The sequence below is a fragment of the Xiphophorus maculatus genome, chromosome 21, assembly GCF_002775205.1.
Source record: "Xiphophorus maculatus strain JP 163 A chromosome 21, X_maculatus-5.0-male, whole genome shotgun sequence".
Lineage (NCBI taxonomy): Eukaryota > Metazoa > Chordata > Actinopteri > Cyprinodontiformes > Poeciliidae > Xiphophorus > Xiphophorus maculatus.
The window spans coordinates 8,255,587-8,272,442 of record NC_036463.1 but is presented as its reverse complement, the minus strand read 5'-3'; the positions used below and the strand labels follow the sequence as shown (position 1 = coordinate 8,272,442).

The window sequence follows — 16,856 nt, the reverse complement described above, 5'->3', positions numbered from 1 at the left end:
TATCCATCACAATACATTATGGCAATTTGGCAGAATTGGGTAAAATGTTTAAGATCTTGAAAAATCAAAATCTTGTCTTCAAAGTTTCAAAACATTTAGATCTGTGACTCATGTTTTTAAACATTTTTATTGGACTGTTGTTAGAAAGGTTTTCAGCAGGACAGTCATTTAAAACAAGGCAAAATCAACACAGAAATGGTTCACTGGGGGCAAAATGAACCTTCTTTCACAGCTCACTCAGACTGCAATCCTATATAAAACCTGCAAGGTGAGCTGAAGAAAAAAGAGCATAAAACCTGTTAAACTGATCTAAAGAGGTTGTGCAAACCCAATCAAACAAAAACATTGCTGTTGTGTTAATACAAGTAATATAGTATTTATTACAATAATAAAAAATAAACAGACTTTTCCAAAAGAACATATTTATTTATTCAAAGCCACTAGGCATCAGGTAATTTGAAAATGTTAATATTTTAGAAGAAAAAAAGACTCACATCGCAGGTTTTTAAGGCACAAGAAATATCAGAAGAAATGTGTTGAAAAGTTGCAACAAACAGTTAAAATTGCAAGGCAAAACATTTACAAGCACATAGCCAAAGATGCATCATCTCAACATGTTGCAGCAACCTGATCAGAAAAAGTTATCTTCCTTTGTTTACATTACTCACATTTGGTTTGAAACTCTTCAAACCCTTATTCAAGTTTCCTCTTTTATATATCTATGTAGTTTGCAGCACTTGTTCATAGCCCTAAATGCCACTTTCTTCAGCATCTCAGATAAAATTCAAAATCACAAATATTGTACAAATCTCCAAAAATAAATACAATTTGCATACATGATTCACATGTATTTTTTTAACAGGCATAAAGAACAATAGGACATAAACAATCAATAACACTGCATGACAAAAAATAAAAACAAAACAAAAATAAATAACAAAAAAGGAGTGCTACTTATGAGGCCAATGCGTGGGATTGTATCTGTTCCTTTGGTTCATTTTCACAAACAGCAAAACAGATTTTGTCTCATTTTTGCATAAATGTCACATAAATTTCTAGGAATTTGGACATATTTCGACAAAACGTCCAATAAGGAAACATAATTCCATGAAAAAGTCTGCAAATTATTATTTTTATTATATAAATATGCACAATCTTGATATTTACATAAAACTCGGCAAACAAAAACAAGACAGTTTGCATTTTTTACTACTTTATAGTATGTCTTTAGCCGTTTTTCTCAAAAAAGAAAATCTCTTAAATGCCCAAATTCTTTTAAATTTCATGAAAAACATAATAAATAGTCTGAAAAACAAAATAACTGTTTTAGAGTACAGAAAGGTTTCACTGTGTGATGAGGGATTCCTGACTTCTTCTCAATTCTTGAGATGATGAACCATCTTCCGTTAAATTATACCTGCAGAACAAAATATTGAAGGGCTAAAATGATAAGATTTTCTTTAAATCAGTGAATAAAAGTAAAGAACAAGAATTCAGATTAAAAGGTTTGATTACCACTGAGTGAATCCTTTTGATATATCGTCTCCACTTAAATCTACCAGCACCTGCAAATTTGGACAAGAAATGTATTGTATTCATAATATAACAAAAAACATGTAGGTACAGAAATAAACATTGAATGAGTAAATCAATACATGAATTAATTAATAACATTTGATCTGTCTTTTGAGATAATGTTTTTCCATCATATTTCTATACTTGTGTCATTTCGTCTTTCACAGAAATAACTTGCCTTAAAAATGTTTTTTCAGCTGTTTAGTCATGTTTTTAAATGTAGATTTTGTTCTTATTTCAGTGTTTTTTTTTTAAATATATTGGGAGATTAAATCGTGTTTTTTATTTAGTTGTTCTTCTGAGACTGGTCGATTTGGTGTTTGTTTTTGTTGTTGTAGTCCCAGTTTTGTGCATTGTTTGCATTGTTCACTACACTTGGGCACAAAAGAAAAAAAATAAAGAAATGTATGCTTTTCTTAATCTGAAAACGTCTTTATTTATTAATATTATCACAAATGTAATTAAAAAAAACTGGTTCATAGAAAAGGAACCAAGGACAACACTCGCAATATTTCATATACAGACAAATTGCACAAATAAATGAGTTCTTTGAACTCCTTGCATGACTAAATTGACTTTCTTTTGTAATCTACTCGGTTTCTCAAAAGTATTATTTTAATATTTCCCGATGTTAAAGTTCTTTCGTCATTTATGGACTAGTAGTGTCCCAGATTTATCCTGGGTTATGCTGTTACAATCTTAGTTTTGTTTTTGTTAAGTTTGGACAAAAAGAAAGACTTCAAAGTAATTTAATCTGTCTTAAATCTTAAAATAATTTTAATTTTAAATTATTCTGACACTTAAAAGAGCCTAAAAAAGCAACCAATAACAATTGTGTTTTGTCTTCATTTTGTGTATTTCTATAATCCAACATATGTGATGCTTAGAAAACCTTCACAGACATAGACGTACTGTACTGTACTTAAAAACACCTGTCAGTGTTACTGTTACCTTTCCCAAAAGGCCTTTGTGTTTGGACAGGATGCTCCTTCCATTCTTTACCGCTACATCCAGAGTTCTCCTGTGCAGCTCCACCGTGGAAACATTGAACTCAAACCTACAGACACAAGTTCATACATTTAATATCAACATTATAAAGACTCAAATCAAAATCTGTAGATCATTTAGCAACATCTAAAGTCCACCTGAAAAGCGAACCTGTAATCTAAACTGGTACACTAAATTTACATTACATTTAAGATTGTTTGAAGAAGGTCGTAAACTAAAAGTCCATATTTTTCTATGAATATGAATGCTACAAGCAATGAGGAAGAAGTGATTATATCCAATTTACTTCATATGAAACTTTAACTTCTAAAACAACTTCAAATATATCAATATTGCACTAAGGGCATCAATTTTCTGTGGAGACACATGGATTTCCTGCAAAAACATATTATTGCCACTAAGTTTTCACCCGTAAGATCTCATTCTCCTGTATCTGTTTGCCTCATGGTTTCTCTTGTGGTGCATCACTTCAGACATAAAGCTGTATCTGGACCAGAGTTACGAAAATGATTTATGTAAAGAAAATAAACTAAAGGTCTGGGTGTGGAAAATATAGGTGGGTCATTGTTTTAATTAGATTTAATAGTTGTGTGGCAGAAAAGTTGACAGGAGAGTGCTAAACCTACGTTTGATCATAAACCGGATTAAGAGACTTCTTCATCGTGCTCGTCTTCCGCCTTCCCGACCGGCTCTTGTCAGGCAGCAAGTACAGCCGTATGAAGGGATCTGAGCCATCTTTGGTGAAGGCTATCAGGTTTCTGCGGAAACATTGAACAAAACTATGTCATGCTCGTGCTGCTTGGCTTTGGGGCTTCATTTATTCATAAAGTAATCTAAATAATAAGCTATTAAGTATGCTAAATAATAACTTAAGCCATGTTTGGCTACAAGAACAGGTTTAAAACTCACTGGCAAGAGTGCACCACCACAACAAGTTTGTTCCTCTGGGAGCTGTGCCGAACAGTGAGCTGGATCTTACCCAGCGGGTACTGACTGGAGGCCGAGCCACTATAAACACACCATAGTCAGTCAGGATCACGTTCAGACATAGAATGTGCCCATAAAATAAGGACAGAAGGGTCACAGAACACGTAGGGTTAAGGAAATCCATTGGTCCTTGTGTCTTACTTCTGCAGCTGACGAAGTCTTTGCTGAAGCTCCAGGGTGGCGATGGGCAGAGAGATGTCCGACGCCAGGCTGGGGGTGGACTCCTTGTGAGGCAGGTACTTCTGGGAACTAGACATACTGGTGCTCAGGTTGGGTGTGCTGCGGCGAGGGCTGGCGGAGTACGGCTCGCCGTCGGGATCCTGGAGGGTGAGAGTGGAGGTGCGTACTGGCTTTGAAGGTGTGGCAGAAAGCAGCTGGGACTCTGAAGCGGACTGACTCAATGAGGGGGCCGGGGCTGTGTGGGGAACACTGGACTTCCTGACCTGGACTGCAGAGGGCAGGTCTGAAGAGAATTGCTTCTCCAGTGAAAGTATCTGATGAGACAGGAAATCAATAGCAGGCTTAAAGTACCATAAAAGATTTAATGCAATTTCAATAGAATAAGTGAAAGTTTGAGGAAACCAGGATCAGAGAAAAGTATTGTGTTTCAGTCTAAAATGAGGTAGTTTAAAACTAAAATCTGTACTTACAATAACAACTTTATTCTTGATTTCTTCTACACTACTTGGGCTTCGATTGAAAAAGTCTAATTTAAAGTACATCCGTTAATGTGGATGCATTTTTCTTTTTAATCTGATTAGTGGTGGCTCAGAACATGTTAATGAACTTAAGTTTCAACCAAAGGAAGGACAATTCAATTTAATGCCCAGTGATCCAAGGCAGTAACTGATTACTAACTGAAATACTTGCATCAGTAATGGATGTGAATAACTGTTTACTTCCAGAGAGATTTTCTTCTGTTTTTGCTTTTTGTTATCACTCTTTAAATGTTTAGACTGTCAAACAAGATTCTAATATCAGTCAAAGATAACCTGAGTGAATTGAAAATTCAGCTTTTGAGTTAGGATTTTATTTAGTTGGAAAATGTCAAAGCATTATCTTATCTTAAACAACTTATCTTACAATTAAGCGTTGTTGGGGTAACAACAATGGGTCTTTTACTTCACTGTGAAGGCATTTTTATCCACTTTTATTTGCATAAAAGTTTTAATTTACCAAAGGACACTTTTCAACCACTAATTGCATGCTTTAGATCATACCACAGCACCTAGGGGACATTCACACCTTCCTTGTATTTTGTTTTTTCATTTGAGCTATCTGCACTAACGCATTAATCCAAGGTTATGGTCTGAAACAGAGAGAAAGACATTCTCAATCAGGATATTTTTGGTAGAGAAGAACACACACTATAAAAATGTTCCACTATTGTCAAAAGTCTTGAGAATCCCAAATATATTTTTGGCAAAGGAGGACATTTGAATTCTTTGAAACGCTCCTTTGGATGCCATTTTTGCCCAGTTTCTTCCTTATTGTTGAGTCATGAGCACTGACATTAACCAAAGGAAGAGAGGCTGCAGTGCCTTATGGGTATTTTTGTGACCTCCTGTATGAATCATTGATAAACTGGCAAATGTTCTTGAAATTCTTTGGACCGGGGCATGTTGTGTGGTCTTTTGAGATCTCTTAGTAGTGTCAGACAAGTTCTATTTAAAAAATTGTTACTACAAATAATTCTGTCGTGTAATAAGCTATGGAGAACCCAAATGCAGAGGATAGACAGGATAAAAGCGTTATTTTTAATAAACTGAACAGACATAAAATCAGCTTGAGGAGTATATATACTGGGGTCTTCATTATTGGATGCAACAGAGGTGAGTAAATGAGCAGACAGAAAATAGGTGCAAAAGAGCAGGACACTGAAGAACTGAGCTAAAAGTAACACTAGTAATCAGGAACACAGAAATAAAATGAAACATCAGAGGGAACAATATAATGGAAAAAATTCAACTAAACTCAAAGTCTAACATATTGAGAAAGATTTATAACTTTATGTCAGGAAGGAATTGCTTTGGCACAAAGGAACTGATTAAGAAAGCTTAATGAAGGAAATAATTAAAAAACACTTTCTACTCAGCAAGTCCTTGCCAGCTAGTTAAAATGTGTGATGGCCTTTAACATTTATGTATAATCAAAATCAGTAAAGGGTGATGAATGTTTTTCTACCACATGTTAAACACTGCATAGAAGTTAAGAGTGTGGTACATCACCAGACCTGCATTTATCACAATAATGAGTCAAAGTCTACTAGAACACTCACACAAATATAAATATAAGTAAATGTCACTACAAACAGCTGCATTGATTTTTACGAAGGCAAAACAGATCATTCATGACAAGTCTTAAAATAGTTGTGTATTATTCCGGTGTCTGAAAAATTTTGATGAAACAAAGAAGAAGAAGGTGAAAGGTTAGAAACAAACTAGCTGAGAGCAGAAAGTTATTTAGATAAAACATTTTGCATCATCAATACAAATAATCTCACATAATTTGTTTGCTGATTGGCTTTTCTAAACATCCGTTGTGGGTGACATCAACTTTAAATGACTCAGACACACAGACAGAACCCGAGTAAAGTCTGTTCTTACCCTTAAAGCCAACTTTAGTTTGATGGTGGAGCTGGGTCCAGAGTTCTTCAGAGGAAAGCACTGAGCCAGCGTCATATCTTCCTCTGACAGCAGGTCACTCAAAGGCACCCGTAAGATACCCAGTGTGCATTTATGCTTATCATCCTTTATCTGCAATTAAAAAAAAACTTATAACCTTCTTTTCATGGAGTATATTTTCTCTATTTTTTTTTGGTGTGGCTATACCTCCACTTCAAGCTCCTGCCTTGTCGGATTGTGAACAAGGAAAGAGAAGGAATCCTCCCACAGAGGCTCCCTGGTCTTGTAACGGACCTTGATGGAGAAACATAAGGTGCATGTCAATGAACTGGAATATCAAAAAGTAATTTTTTTTAGTAACTGACTTCTAAAAATGAAACTCATAGATTCAGTATACACACTGATTTATTTAAATAGTTGATTTCTATTTATACTAAAGATTATGACATGCAACTTCATGCAAACCCAAAATGTATCTTCTTTGAAAATTAGAAAATCACAAAAGACCAACAACAATCTTGAGAGCCAACATAGACACATTCCTGTGGTTAGGCCCCTCCTGAAAAAAAAAACCTGGACATAAAGGACATTGAAACATTATACCAGTGAACTCTGTTCTGTGTGCACCTTTTTTTCCTTCCATTCAACTTTATCTTTATATGTTGTCAAATAGCACTCTGTGAGCAGGCTTCCTTTGCAATGCCTATTTGTGGCAGTGGCTCTTTAAAAATAATCAACTCAGCACTCTTCCCCATCTGTAAGTCCAATTTGCAATCTTTTGGGATTAACAGAATAATCTAACCAAGCATATTAGCAGAAAGTTGAGTGAAAGGAAAACTTGTGGCAAAAATTGTGCATCAGCAGCACTGATATCTGGTCTGATGTAATACATTTTGTAGGAAAATTGAATATATAACTGTACTGAGTCTTTTTCTTAGTTCATGAGCTATATTTCATTAATAGAGCTGCTGAAATGAATTAACATTTTGACAATACTCCAAACACATTAAAAACTGCAAGCAACAGATTATGTAATCTGGAGGTTTCATTGAAATACCAAACATCACAAAAATATTAATGTCATTACTGTAACACCTTTAACTGTGTCATAATATGAAGCTTTTTCTCTTATTCAACCAGCCCTTTAAGTGTTTAATGCCTTCATTATTCTTGCTCAGGTAGCTAATGAACTTTAATTTGGGAAAGGCTTTAATTCAATTATTGAGGAGCTGTGAGTGTTTCAGCTCTTGAATTCTTCTGGCTGACATTTATATTGAATAAATGATGTATAACACAGAAATATAGCACAGAGCAGGAAGGGTGACAAATGATCTTCTTCCTCTAAGCCAAACAAGTAACATTTGCCAGAGTGAGTTGCCAATAAATCAGTCATCAGTTCAAATGAAGATGTGAGACTGAAAGTAAACAAAGAACTGAAAGGAAAAAAATAAAAGATGGAGAAATTCAAACAAGTATTTCTCATACCCACCTTACTCTCAAAGGTTTTGTGCCCAACTGTGAAGTGGACATAAGGGCTGGGTTCACTGCTGTTCTTCTTGGCCGACTATTGGACAATCAGAGAAAGAGAGAGGTGTTAGGTAACCACCAACAGTGTGAAGCACAATTCAGTGACAGACAGCACAATCACACTACATGTTAGAGGACACGATCAGCACACCACACACCATGGAGAGGAGAAAAGATTATTAGACTGGTAAGGCTGCAGGCAGACAGGATGCCAAGAGGCTGCAGGGCTTTGTCTTGTCTACAGGTTAAATTTAGCATGATGAGTTTAAATAACTGGGAATTAATCAGTATTCCTCAAGGAAGGATCGTGCCCCTATTATTAAAGACCCAAATGATTTGAAAAGAGAGAAAAGGTCTTCCAATTCTCACCAGCATATGATTAGGCCTCTTGTTGCATGCTCATTAACACAACCATTTACTATGCAGGGTTATACAATATATACAAAAGAAAAACAGCAGACCTAATGCAAGATCTGTTATTGTACTTTCTCTAAAAGACAAAAGATTAAAACAAATAATATAACAACCTAAAGTGGGGCTGCAGTTATGTATAGATGTCTGTGTACAAACACAGGCATCTTTGAAGACTGGTATCTCTTTATCTATAGGCTTTTTGCACATTTTTAGCAGGGAAGCCAATAATTATGGAAGGCACAGTGTGCACAGCTCCAGTCAGAGGCTTTATCAAGGGCAAACACTTCATTTGAACAGTGAGTATGTACTGATTTATTTGAATCATTGTGTTTGCAGGATGTAGGGCTGTAAAACAAAACGTACAAATTATAATGCAAGAAAATGCAAACAAATGATTAATAGTATATTTAAATTGTTCATTTTAAGTATCTTTTATTTGTCTGCATCTATTTTGGAAGGCTTCAAAGCAGTGAACATTTCACCCCAACAGGGATTTTATGTATTTGCACCAGGTTTCTGCTATTCTTAGATCAAGAGATGCACAAAATCATTCAAATGGCCCCCAGGCTGCATGTTAAACACCCCGGATTAGGTACTTTTACCCAGTTTTAGAGCTGAAAAATTAACTCTTATTCCTCTCATGAACATAGAACAGTATTAGTCCGTATTTGACCCAGGGTCAGGATTCCACATGTTATATGTTTTCTTGTTTTTTCTTAATTTCAAAATGAGTTTCAGAGTATTTGTTACACAAAGTAGTCAGCCATAGTTTTATTGGAAGATCTGAACACTCATTCTTAAAGCTGACAAACTCTGGAGAAATGTTAATGTCAAGCCAGAATATGGGTGCAAGGTTTTTTTACCTACTGAACTACCACCAAAGAAAGGTCAAGGGAGTGCCACTGTATGAGGAACAATTGCATGCTGTATGAAATTTCTAAGAAGAAACAGTGAAACACTAACTGGAAATGTGCGACAGTTGACTTCTAAGTAAGGGAAATGCATAACGTTTTGTTACAGTCTAGTTGCTTCTGGAAGCGCAGAGCATGACAATCATAGCTGTGTGAGCAGGTCAACAGGGCTGTTTCTAAATCCAACTACAGCTGCCAAACCTTTTTTCTTTTTACCTGCCCTGTCAGAATTTAGGTGGTACATATTCCAAAGAAAGTTGGAATCACTACATTGGAAAACTACAAAAAGCCATCCAACAGGCATAACAATCTTGTCCTGGATCTTGAACCACAAATTCCAACATTATCATGCTCCAGATTAGCAAATAATGCCCGTATGTTGCTCTGAAGCTGGCTGGTTCTGCAGGGTTTTGTTTTTTTTGTAAAATGAAAGTCATAGTTCAAGTCAACGGCAAAGCAAGAGAGATACTCAGACAAGCAGAGAATTAATAATCACATTAGTGAGTTTTTGTGTCATATAAACCATCTGCATGCAAGCTGGCGGTTAGGAAATGAAAACCCTTATTCAACATTCATGTCATTGTCATGCACAGTTTCACTTTGACACCTCGATAACCATCACAATCACTCAACAGAGGGTGACACAGCTGTGGCCCAGCATTGCAGTGTAGGGGTGTGATCTTGACATGCAGACCATTCCTCCCACATTACCTTCAGGGCCTTAAAGACCGAGACTTGCTTCAACCCGTCATGGGTGATATCTGACAGGTTGTTCTTTAAGCCACAAGGAGATTTGAGGGAGAAAAATCACACTCGTGGTTAGTTGGAATGAGTCAGCATGGTCATGGGGAACAAAAAGACCCCCAAAAATTACAGGTGAATCTGAATAAATTAGAATATCAATGCTTTGCACAAATGTATTACACACAGAATGATATATTTCAAGTGTATCTATGTCTTCTTTTGATGATTATGGTTTACAACTAATGAAAGTTTTGAAAATTAAAAAAAAATACATTAGATCAATAAGAAAAGGATTTTAAAAACACAAATAATTGTTATCATCCACGACGGATATGCGACAAAAGAGCAGTACTCAACACCCTAGCTATTCACAAAGTTGCATCCAAGCACTTGTTCCTTCCACTCAATTTTCCATGGAAACTAGTGGAATCTTCGCTGGAGATAGACACCAGCACCCGTCCCGACCTCACTTGGGACAAAGGTGTTAAAAGATGGACGGATGGATGGAAGCTTAGTGGAAGAAAAAACTCCAGCCTTGAAACAACTGTAAAACAATAGTTTGGTGGAGTTTGGAGAATGTAATTCACAGACATTGATATAAACCACAACAGATCAATGCTAAAAAAGCTTGGCTTTTTATAGAGTGTTGTTTCCAAGCATATTAACGGAAAGTTGAATGGAAGGAAAATGTCTTCAAAGGACTGTGAAGCAAAGACCACTCATGAGTTTGGGGGATAATTACAAAGCCTGGGGAAGACAGATTGTCCAGCTGACAACTGAGCTGACCGTCATCTATACTCTCCATCCGAGTTTGGCTCAGATATAAAGCAGCCGACTCTGCCGACTCTCTTCAGTGCTTTGAAATCCACCGCATGAACATAACCAGAACTACACCTACACAGTACACGAGTATACTTTTCAGTTGCATTAGAAATCATTTTCATTTTTCCTATCTACTGCTCTAAGTATGAGAAATAATTTCCATTAGATGTAAGCCATAACCATTCAAATTAACAGAAAAAATCCCACTCAATTGTGTGCACTCAATGTATGTAAAATACAAGTTTTTCTCATTGAACTGAATAAATGAAAATGTACTTTTTGAAAATACTGATTAATTGAGATGCATCTTTGTGTTAAAATTGCATGCATAATACAGTTTAGCAATAAAGACCAGGATGTACGGGGCTGGTCTTAATGACATTGCTGACAATCTGACAATAACATCGTAATAAAAGCATTACCCACAGAAAAGACCAGGTGGAACTAATTTAAGACCCTGTATGACTACATCACACGCTGCAGGTTTTCTGTACCTGAGCATGAATCTCCACATGAGCACTGACAGATCATTATAAACTCTGGCAGCGCTGAAGTTATCTCACTCCAGCCTTGAACTGAGCACTATGTGGCACAATAATACCATATTGTAACAAAGAAGCAACTAGGGGCTGTTTGGATGGCTCACTCCTGTGGTTTCAAAAAGTCTTTTTCATGTTAATGGTTATTGGATTTTTTTACACAAAAAAGCATGCAGCTAACACATGCTCTAACAGAAAACCTCGAACGAGCTCGTTATAGTTCAATCCATGTCATCACACGATGCTAATGCTAAGATTACAAAGATGCAGAAGCATCGGTGGACTCACAAAATTTGCACTACACTCAGAAGTATCGCTCTCACAAAAGATTAAGCCAGAAGCTCTCCTCTCACTCAAGTTTCCACAGCCTAAGCTGCCTGTGAAGACACCCTTGGGAGGAGACGCAGGAGAATAAAGAGGAAACAGAAAGATAGTTCAAATTGATTCTGTATTTCTGTATACACATTTATGTAAAATCATTTGGCTAAGAAAATGAAGGACTAATTGTGGGTTGTTCTGTTCATTTGCTGAAGAAAATCTCAAGAGAGATTTTGAAAACTAAAAGTTTATTCATCCAAGGCTCTCCTTTAACAATAGCGACCGCAAATGTTTTTATTAGATCGAGTCCTTGAGCGGCAAGCACTAAATACAGACATTTCTAAGCCCAAATTGTGTTTGCAATGCCTTGCAAAACTATTCACACTTCTTGAATGTCTTTTCACATTTTGTCAGTCTCAAACTTTAACTTATTTTTAATTAAATTGTATAAGATAAGTGAATAAAAAGTGACATTATTGTCAGTAAGGAAAATACTTCATGGTTTCACATTTTTCACAAATACAAATCTGAAAGGTGTGCAGTACAGTGCATTGCTTTTGGGCCCCATTCACTACAAATTCAAAAATTCATTAGTAAAGTAGCAGAATTTTGAAAACCATAATTTCCCTCTACATCACGCTTATATTGGGACATTTCAGTTGATCCTATGCATAGAATCCAAATGACAACATTTAATTTGAGGTTGTAATATAATCAAATGTGAAAACATTCACAAAGGGTGAATACTATTGCAAGAAAACTGTACATAGAAATGCCTGGAGTATCTACAGCACAGATTTTACTGTATCAAAACGTCTTTGACAGCAAACTACAATAAAAATCTGTCACTGTCAAAACATAGAAATGGTAATTAAAAATAACCTGCATTTCTGCTGCATTCAGATTAACAGTATATTTGCACCTTATGTTTTTTTCAGATTTGAACCGACACAATGATAATACTTATTTGTAGGTCTGACGTTATTTCATCTAAAAGCACAGTTATAGACTAGAAGGTGAACTTGTCATGGGCTCTGACATGACTTAGATCTACTTTGTTGTATAAAAGCTGATGGGTAAAATAATGAAGTTCTATGCAATAACACAATTTAATTTTGAGAAATTATGGTAACCTTACATTTCAAGCTTTGCTTAACCTTTAATCCATGATTGGTGTAAAAACTGTGATTAGGTTCTTAAGTTTCACCCCTAAATCAGAATGTGCAAATGTCAGAGTGTGAATCTAATTTTTAATAACTCAACAAACAAACAGATGAAGTCACAGTAAATAAATATTTTGACAAAACAAGGGTGTCATTGTGTAACATTAGCAAACAAATCAGTAATTCATATTTTAACAAGCGTTACACCCGCATTTATGCAAATTTTGATTCAGTGCCGGTAAATGAAGCGTATATGCTTCAGATGGAAAATATGAAGCCTGCTAAACAGGAAAGCAATAGCACAAACTATTCATCTAGAGCTGTTTATTCACCAGCATATAAATAAGGAGATTTTAGTGACTTACTGGCAAATTCTTCGCCGAGTCCAGAAAGACCACTAATAGTGCTGACGAGAGTCCATCTTTTGCTGGGCTTCTATCTGCGCGCACACATCTTAAAACCTGTGGATACAGGAATATGCATCAACATGCCATAATTACATTCAGTAAAAAAATAACAATACTTAGTGTTACCTGGTCCAGCTTCTCTGGGGTGGAGAATAGAGACAGCCATTCCAATTTTAAGTGGAGTTTCCCTGTAGGTGTTTCTTCCAGTTCAAACCACTAAACAATAACCAAAAAGAATAATCAGAATGAATATTTTGGTCTTTTTTTTGTGCAAAACGTTAACTTTGTTATGTCTGGCCCTCTTCCCAGAATAACAGGTTAAATATTTTCTGAGCTGCTTTTATTTTCCTTTTCAGTAAATGAAACAAAACCGAAAACTCACAGGTTTTTTGTTTGTAGCTAAACAAACACATAGTTTGAACAAATGTTTATGTCTACTTTTGTTAAAATTAGCTACACATATATCTGCACTTTAATGACATAGTAAATGGTGTGTTCATAGGAGAAAATAGACCAGGGAATCATAATTTTGCAGTTGTAGGAAAACCAGGAGTATTCCTTTGTCATTATACCCAGAGGTTACTCTACCTACTGTAAGGATTACAAGTAAAAAAAACCCAACATATTTCTCAGCACATGTGCATTCAAACATCAAAGGGACATGTCTAAATGTAGATATTGTACAGTATCCTGTTATGTGATTGATTAAGCTAAAAGGATACAAAACTCCAAAAGTGAAACTATGCAGTTTATTATGGTATGTATCACTGTGTTTTCTGTTTTTCACATGGCTGCCATACCTGACTTTAAGATTGGCTTTTGTTATGACAAAACTTTGTTTTATTTCAATCAAGCAATCAATCAGTTTTATCTATAAAGCACCCTGCATGTTGAAGGCAGCTTGCTGGAAACACGAAATAAAGGGTATTTCTGAACTGGGTTTGAACCGTCCAGGGTCACAGTCTGCAGGTGCAAATACCAGAGTTGTGAAGTAAACTGAAACTGGTGAGATCCTCCCTTTTCCTCCCCTCCTTGTAAAAGGGCTGGTGGATAATAAACGCAATGTACTTTCATCTTTTCTTCACTTCCCTGGACTAGCCAGGGGAATCATTGTCCATATTCTTTGCTTAATTTCTTAATAAAATAATAATAAAAATGCATTTTGATTTGTTATTGATTGACTCAGTGTTTCACCTTAGGTAAGACTTATTTATTTACTTTACACTTTAATGCCAAGCTCAGAAAGCATTAGTCATTTTTTTCCATTTTGGAGTTTATTAATATTAACTTTCAAGTGCTAACAGAACACACCATAGCTACAAGTCTGAGAAGACAGGCTAACACAAGGGAGCTTAGAAGCTAACAATAGTTAGCCTGACCAGCTAGCACAAATAAATGACACTGAAAGAAAATCACAGAATTTAAATATGAACACAATAAAAATATATTTTTTGTTATTATTATTTATATATTTTACCTCCACAAGACTATATAAACTGAATAGGTCCGGTTAACTGTTTGAAGTTGCATACAAAAACAGATACAAGAACACAAAGACAGTAGGCGATTCCTCTCTTAAAATAATTGATGAGTAGCAAAATACAGCCAGAGTGAATTTTAGTTTTCCTACTTTGTCATTCAAAAGATCAGTAAATCCTGTCTTACTATTTATTTTTAGTTGGGCAGTAAGAGAGAGGTCACAGTAAGAGAAAGAAGTGGGTTCTTGTAGTAGAAAGTGTAAACTAATGCTTTTAGCACTGCTTTCTATTTGACCTAACAGAGAAAAACCAGCTGTGGACATAGGCCAAATGTGTTCATCAGTGGTTGAAATGAATCATTTCTGACAGATTAAGGGTAGCTGATTTCTCTTGTTTTCAGTTTGGTCCTAAGCTATATCCCAAGCAGGACTAAATTTATTTATTTTTTTCTTTCCCCTGCAAGAACACCATAATATTTTGAAATGTGTTTTTTACAGGCCACATGTTAAAAATAAACATTAGAAAACAATCTTACCTCATCAACCTTTTGTTCATTGTACACCTTGGTCAAGTCAATCAGGAGGCTGCAAATAATGACTAATAATCAGTGAAAATTCAAAGCAGAAAACGGTAAGCATAAAATGAGGCCAATTAATTCCATTAGAGGCAGGCAGATATTGATTTGCTGCTCAGTGTTATAGCACTGAGTGCAGAGTTATAGCTTTACCACAAATTAATCTATAAAATTTACTGGTGGGACAATAACTGTGGGATAATCACCGGCTCATTACGAATAAGCTCTACATAAAAAGAATGTTAATAAATAGCTGCATTACAAGGAGTTTTGTTTATCCATCAGCTGAACAGATGAGGTGCAACAAATCCCGTTTCATTTTAAAAGATGTGTGATAAAAACACAGCAGGGTAGGAAACAAGAGCAGCAAACCTTCCAAGGAAATCATCTTTGTCCGGATCTTCATCAAACAGCTCAATCTCCAGATGCTGACCAGAAGGTTCGTACACAAGAGCCTGATAGACACATAAACATGCAGAGGGAGGCTTGCTTAAACTACTAATCAGCAGATAGATTATGAATTAAACAATCTGGGAGAAGACAATCCTAATATTTGGAAATTAAAACGGAGCTTAGTTAACTTCCATAAGAGGAAACTAACAAGGGGAACAAAATCAATCAGTGTTCTTCCTGAGATTATAAGATTAAGAAAACCCCTTTGTCTGGAGAAGCATTGCAACTTCATCACCTCATAAACCTCATTCCACTTGGGATGGAGGCTCTCCTTAATCGTCTTGCTCTGAAACATTTGGTTGCTGACATGCAGGATGCCATAAGGGTCCGACTTTCCCTTGATGAGTCCTCCGAGAAATTGATCCTTGCCTTCCAGATCTTGAGCCTCGAGGAAGTGAATTCTTAGCACTCCCTGTGGATAAATGCAGAGCAGAGGGATACATTGTTTTACTGTTAAGTGAAGTTCCAGGAGTTACTTGTTATTAGCTTTTGAACGTCTCACCTGGAGAGACTAACTTTGGGAAAAGTTTGAAAGAAGCGTGAACAGTGTAGCTAAGATAAAAATTCATCATAACTGGTAACAGAAAAAAGTTCATTTAAATTGTCCACACACAATATGTGTGCTCCTTACTAGTCTAACACATTATTACATTGTTGTTTAATTGTCTATTAAACAATTGTTGGCCTTTATGAGGTCCTGACAGGCACGGGTCTTTAATCAGACCCAGCCAAGAGTTAAGCCTGTTCACACATTAATAATGCAAAACATTGATCATGGTGCTACTTTCTCAAATGTTTTAAAACATCTTTGCATAAAATGTATAAAAGAACAGAATCTTACTGGTATACATAACATTTCATGTCTCTTTTGTTCAATTTCATATGTTGTTTTTGTAATTAGGATTAGGGGTAAAGAATTACACTTTCTTTATTACACTTTCAAATCATCTTATCTTATTTCATAGGATATCATAGGATATCGTTTCGTTTGTACAAATGAAAGATTAACCTAATCTTTTATTTATAATAAAATGTATTACTGATCTCACATCAAAATCTTATCTGTAATAGCTCTTACAAAAATGCAAATGTGTGTTATTTGCACCAGAAACTATCAGATCAAACCTGCAAATTTCCAAACTAGCTGCCATTGATAAAAGCTTGAGTTGAAAAGCTTTGACTTTTCTCAGAAAAATACTATATATCTTCTGAATAGCCTAGAGCTCTTTCATTTTCTGACAAAAGTAAGTACATTTCATTGAATTAAATGTGGCACTAAAGACAGCTAGGGCAGTGCAAGGTCAAGCACAGA

At 35.7% G+C, this 16,856-nt stretch overlaps 1 protein-coding gene across 6 annotated transcripts in view; it reads right to left on the bottom strand.

Moving 5' to 3' along the window:
• Window positions 1-108: 108 nt before the first annotated feature.
• esyt2 (extended synaptotagmin 2) overlaps window positions 109-16,856 on the bottom strand; it is a 38,504-nt gene continuing 21,756 nt past the window's right edge. For 2 of the 6 annotated variants that reach the window (XM_014468605.2, XM_023325927.1), the window contains 15 exons: window positions 15,780-15,956; window positions 15,464-15,546; window positions 15,053-15,101; window positions 13,166-13,255; window positions 12,998-13,093; window positions 11,440-11,541; window positions 7,684-7,758; window positions 6,402-6,488; window positions 6,177-6,326; window positions 3,712-4,064; window positions 3,493-3,591; window positions 3,210-3,341; window positions 2,527-2,632; window positions 1,516-1,565; window positions 109-1,417 (listed from right to left, as the gene is read on the bottom strand). In XM_014468605.2, coding sequence (XP_014324091.1) covers window positions 1,345-1,417; window positions 1,516-1,565; window positions 2,527-2,632; window positions 3,210-3,341; window positions 3,493-3,591; window positions 3,712-4,064; window positions 6,177-6,326; window positions 6,402-6,488; window positions 7,684-7,758; window positions 11,440-11,541; window positions 12,998-13,093; window positions 13,166-13,255; window positions 15,053-15,101; window positions 15,464-15,546; window positions 15,780-15,956 — 1,722 coding nt within the window. In that variant the 3' untranslated portion in view covers window positions 109-1,344. Of the gene's footprint in view, window positions 1,418-1,511; window positions 1,566-2,526; window positions 2,633-3,209; window positions 3,342-3,492; window positions 3,592-3,711; window positions 4,065-6,176; window positions 6,327-6,401; window positions 6,489-7,683; window positions 7,759-9,757; window positions 9,821-11,439; window positions 11,542-12,997; window positions 13,094-13,165; window positions 13,256-15,052; window positions 15,102-15,463; window positions 15,547-15,779; window positions 15,957-16,856 lie in introns of those variants that run through there. The other 4 variants (XM_023325926.1, XM_023325923.1, XM_023325924.1 and 1 more) reach the window with 4 other exon arrangements.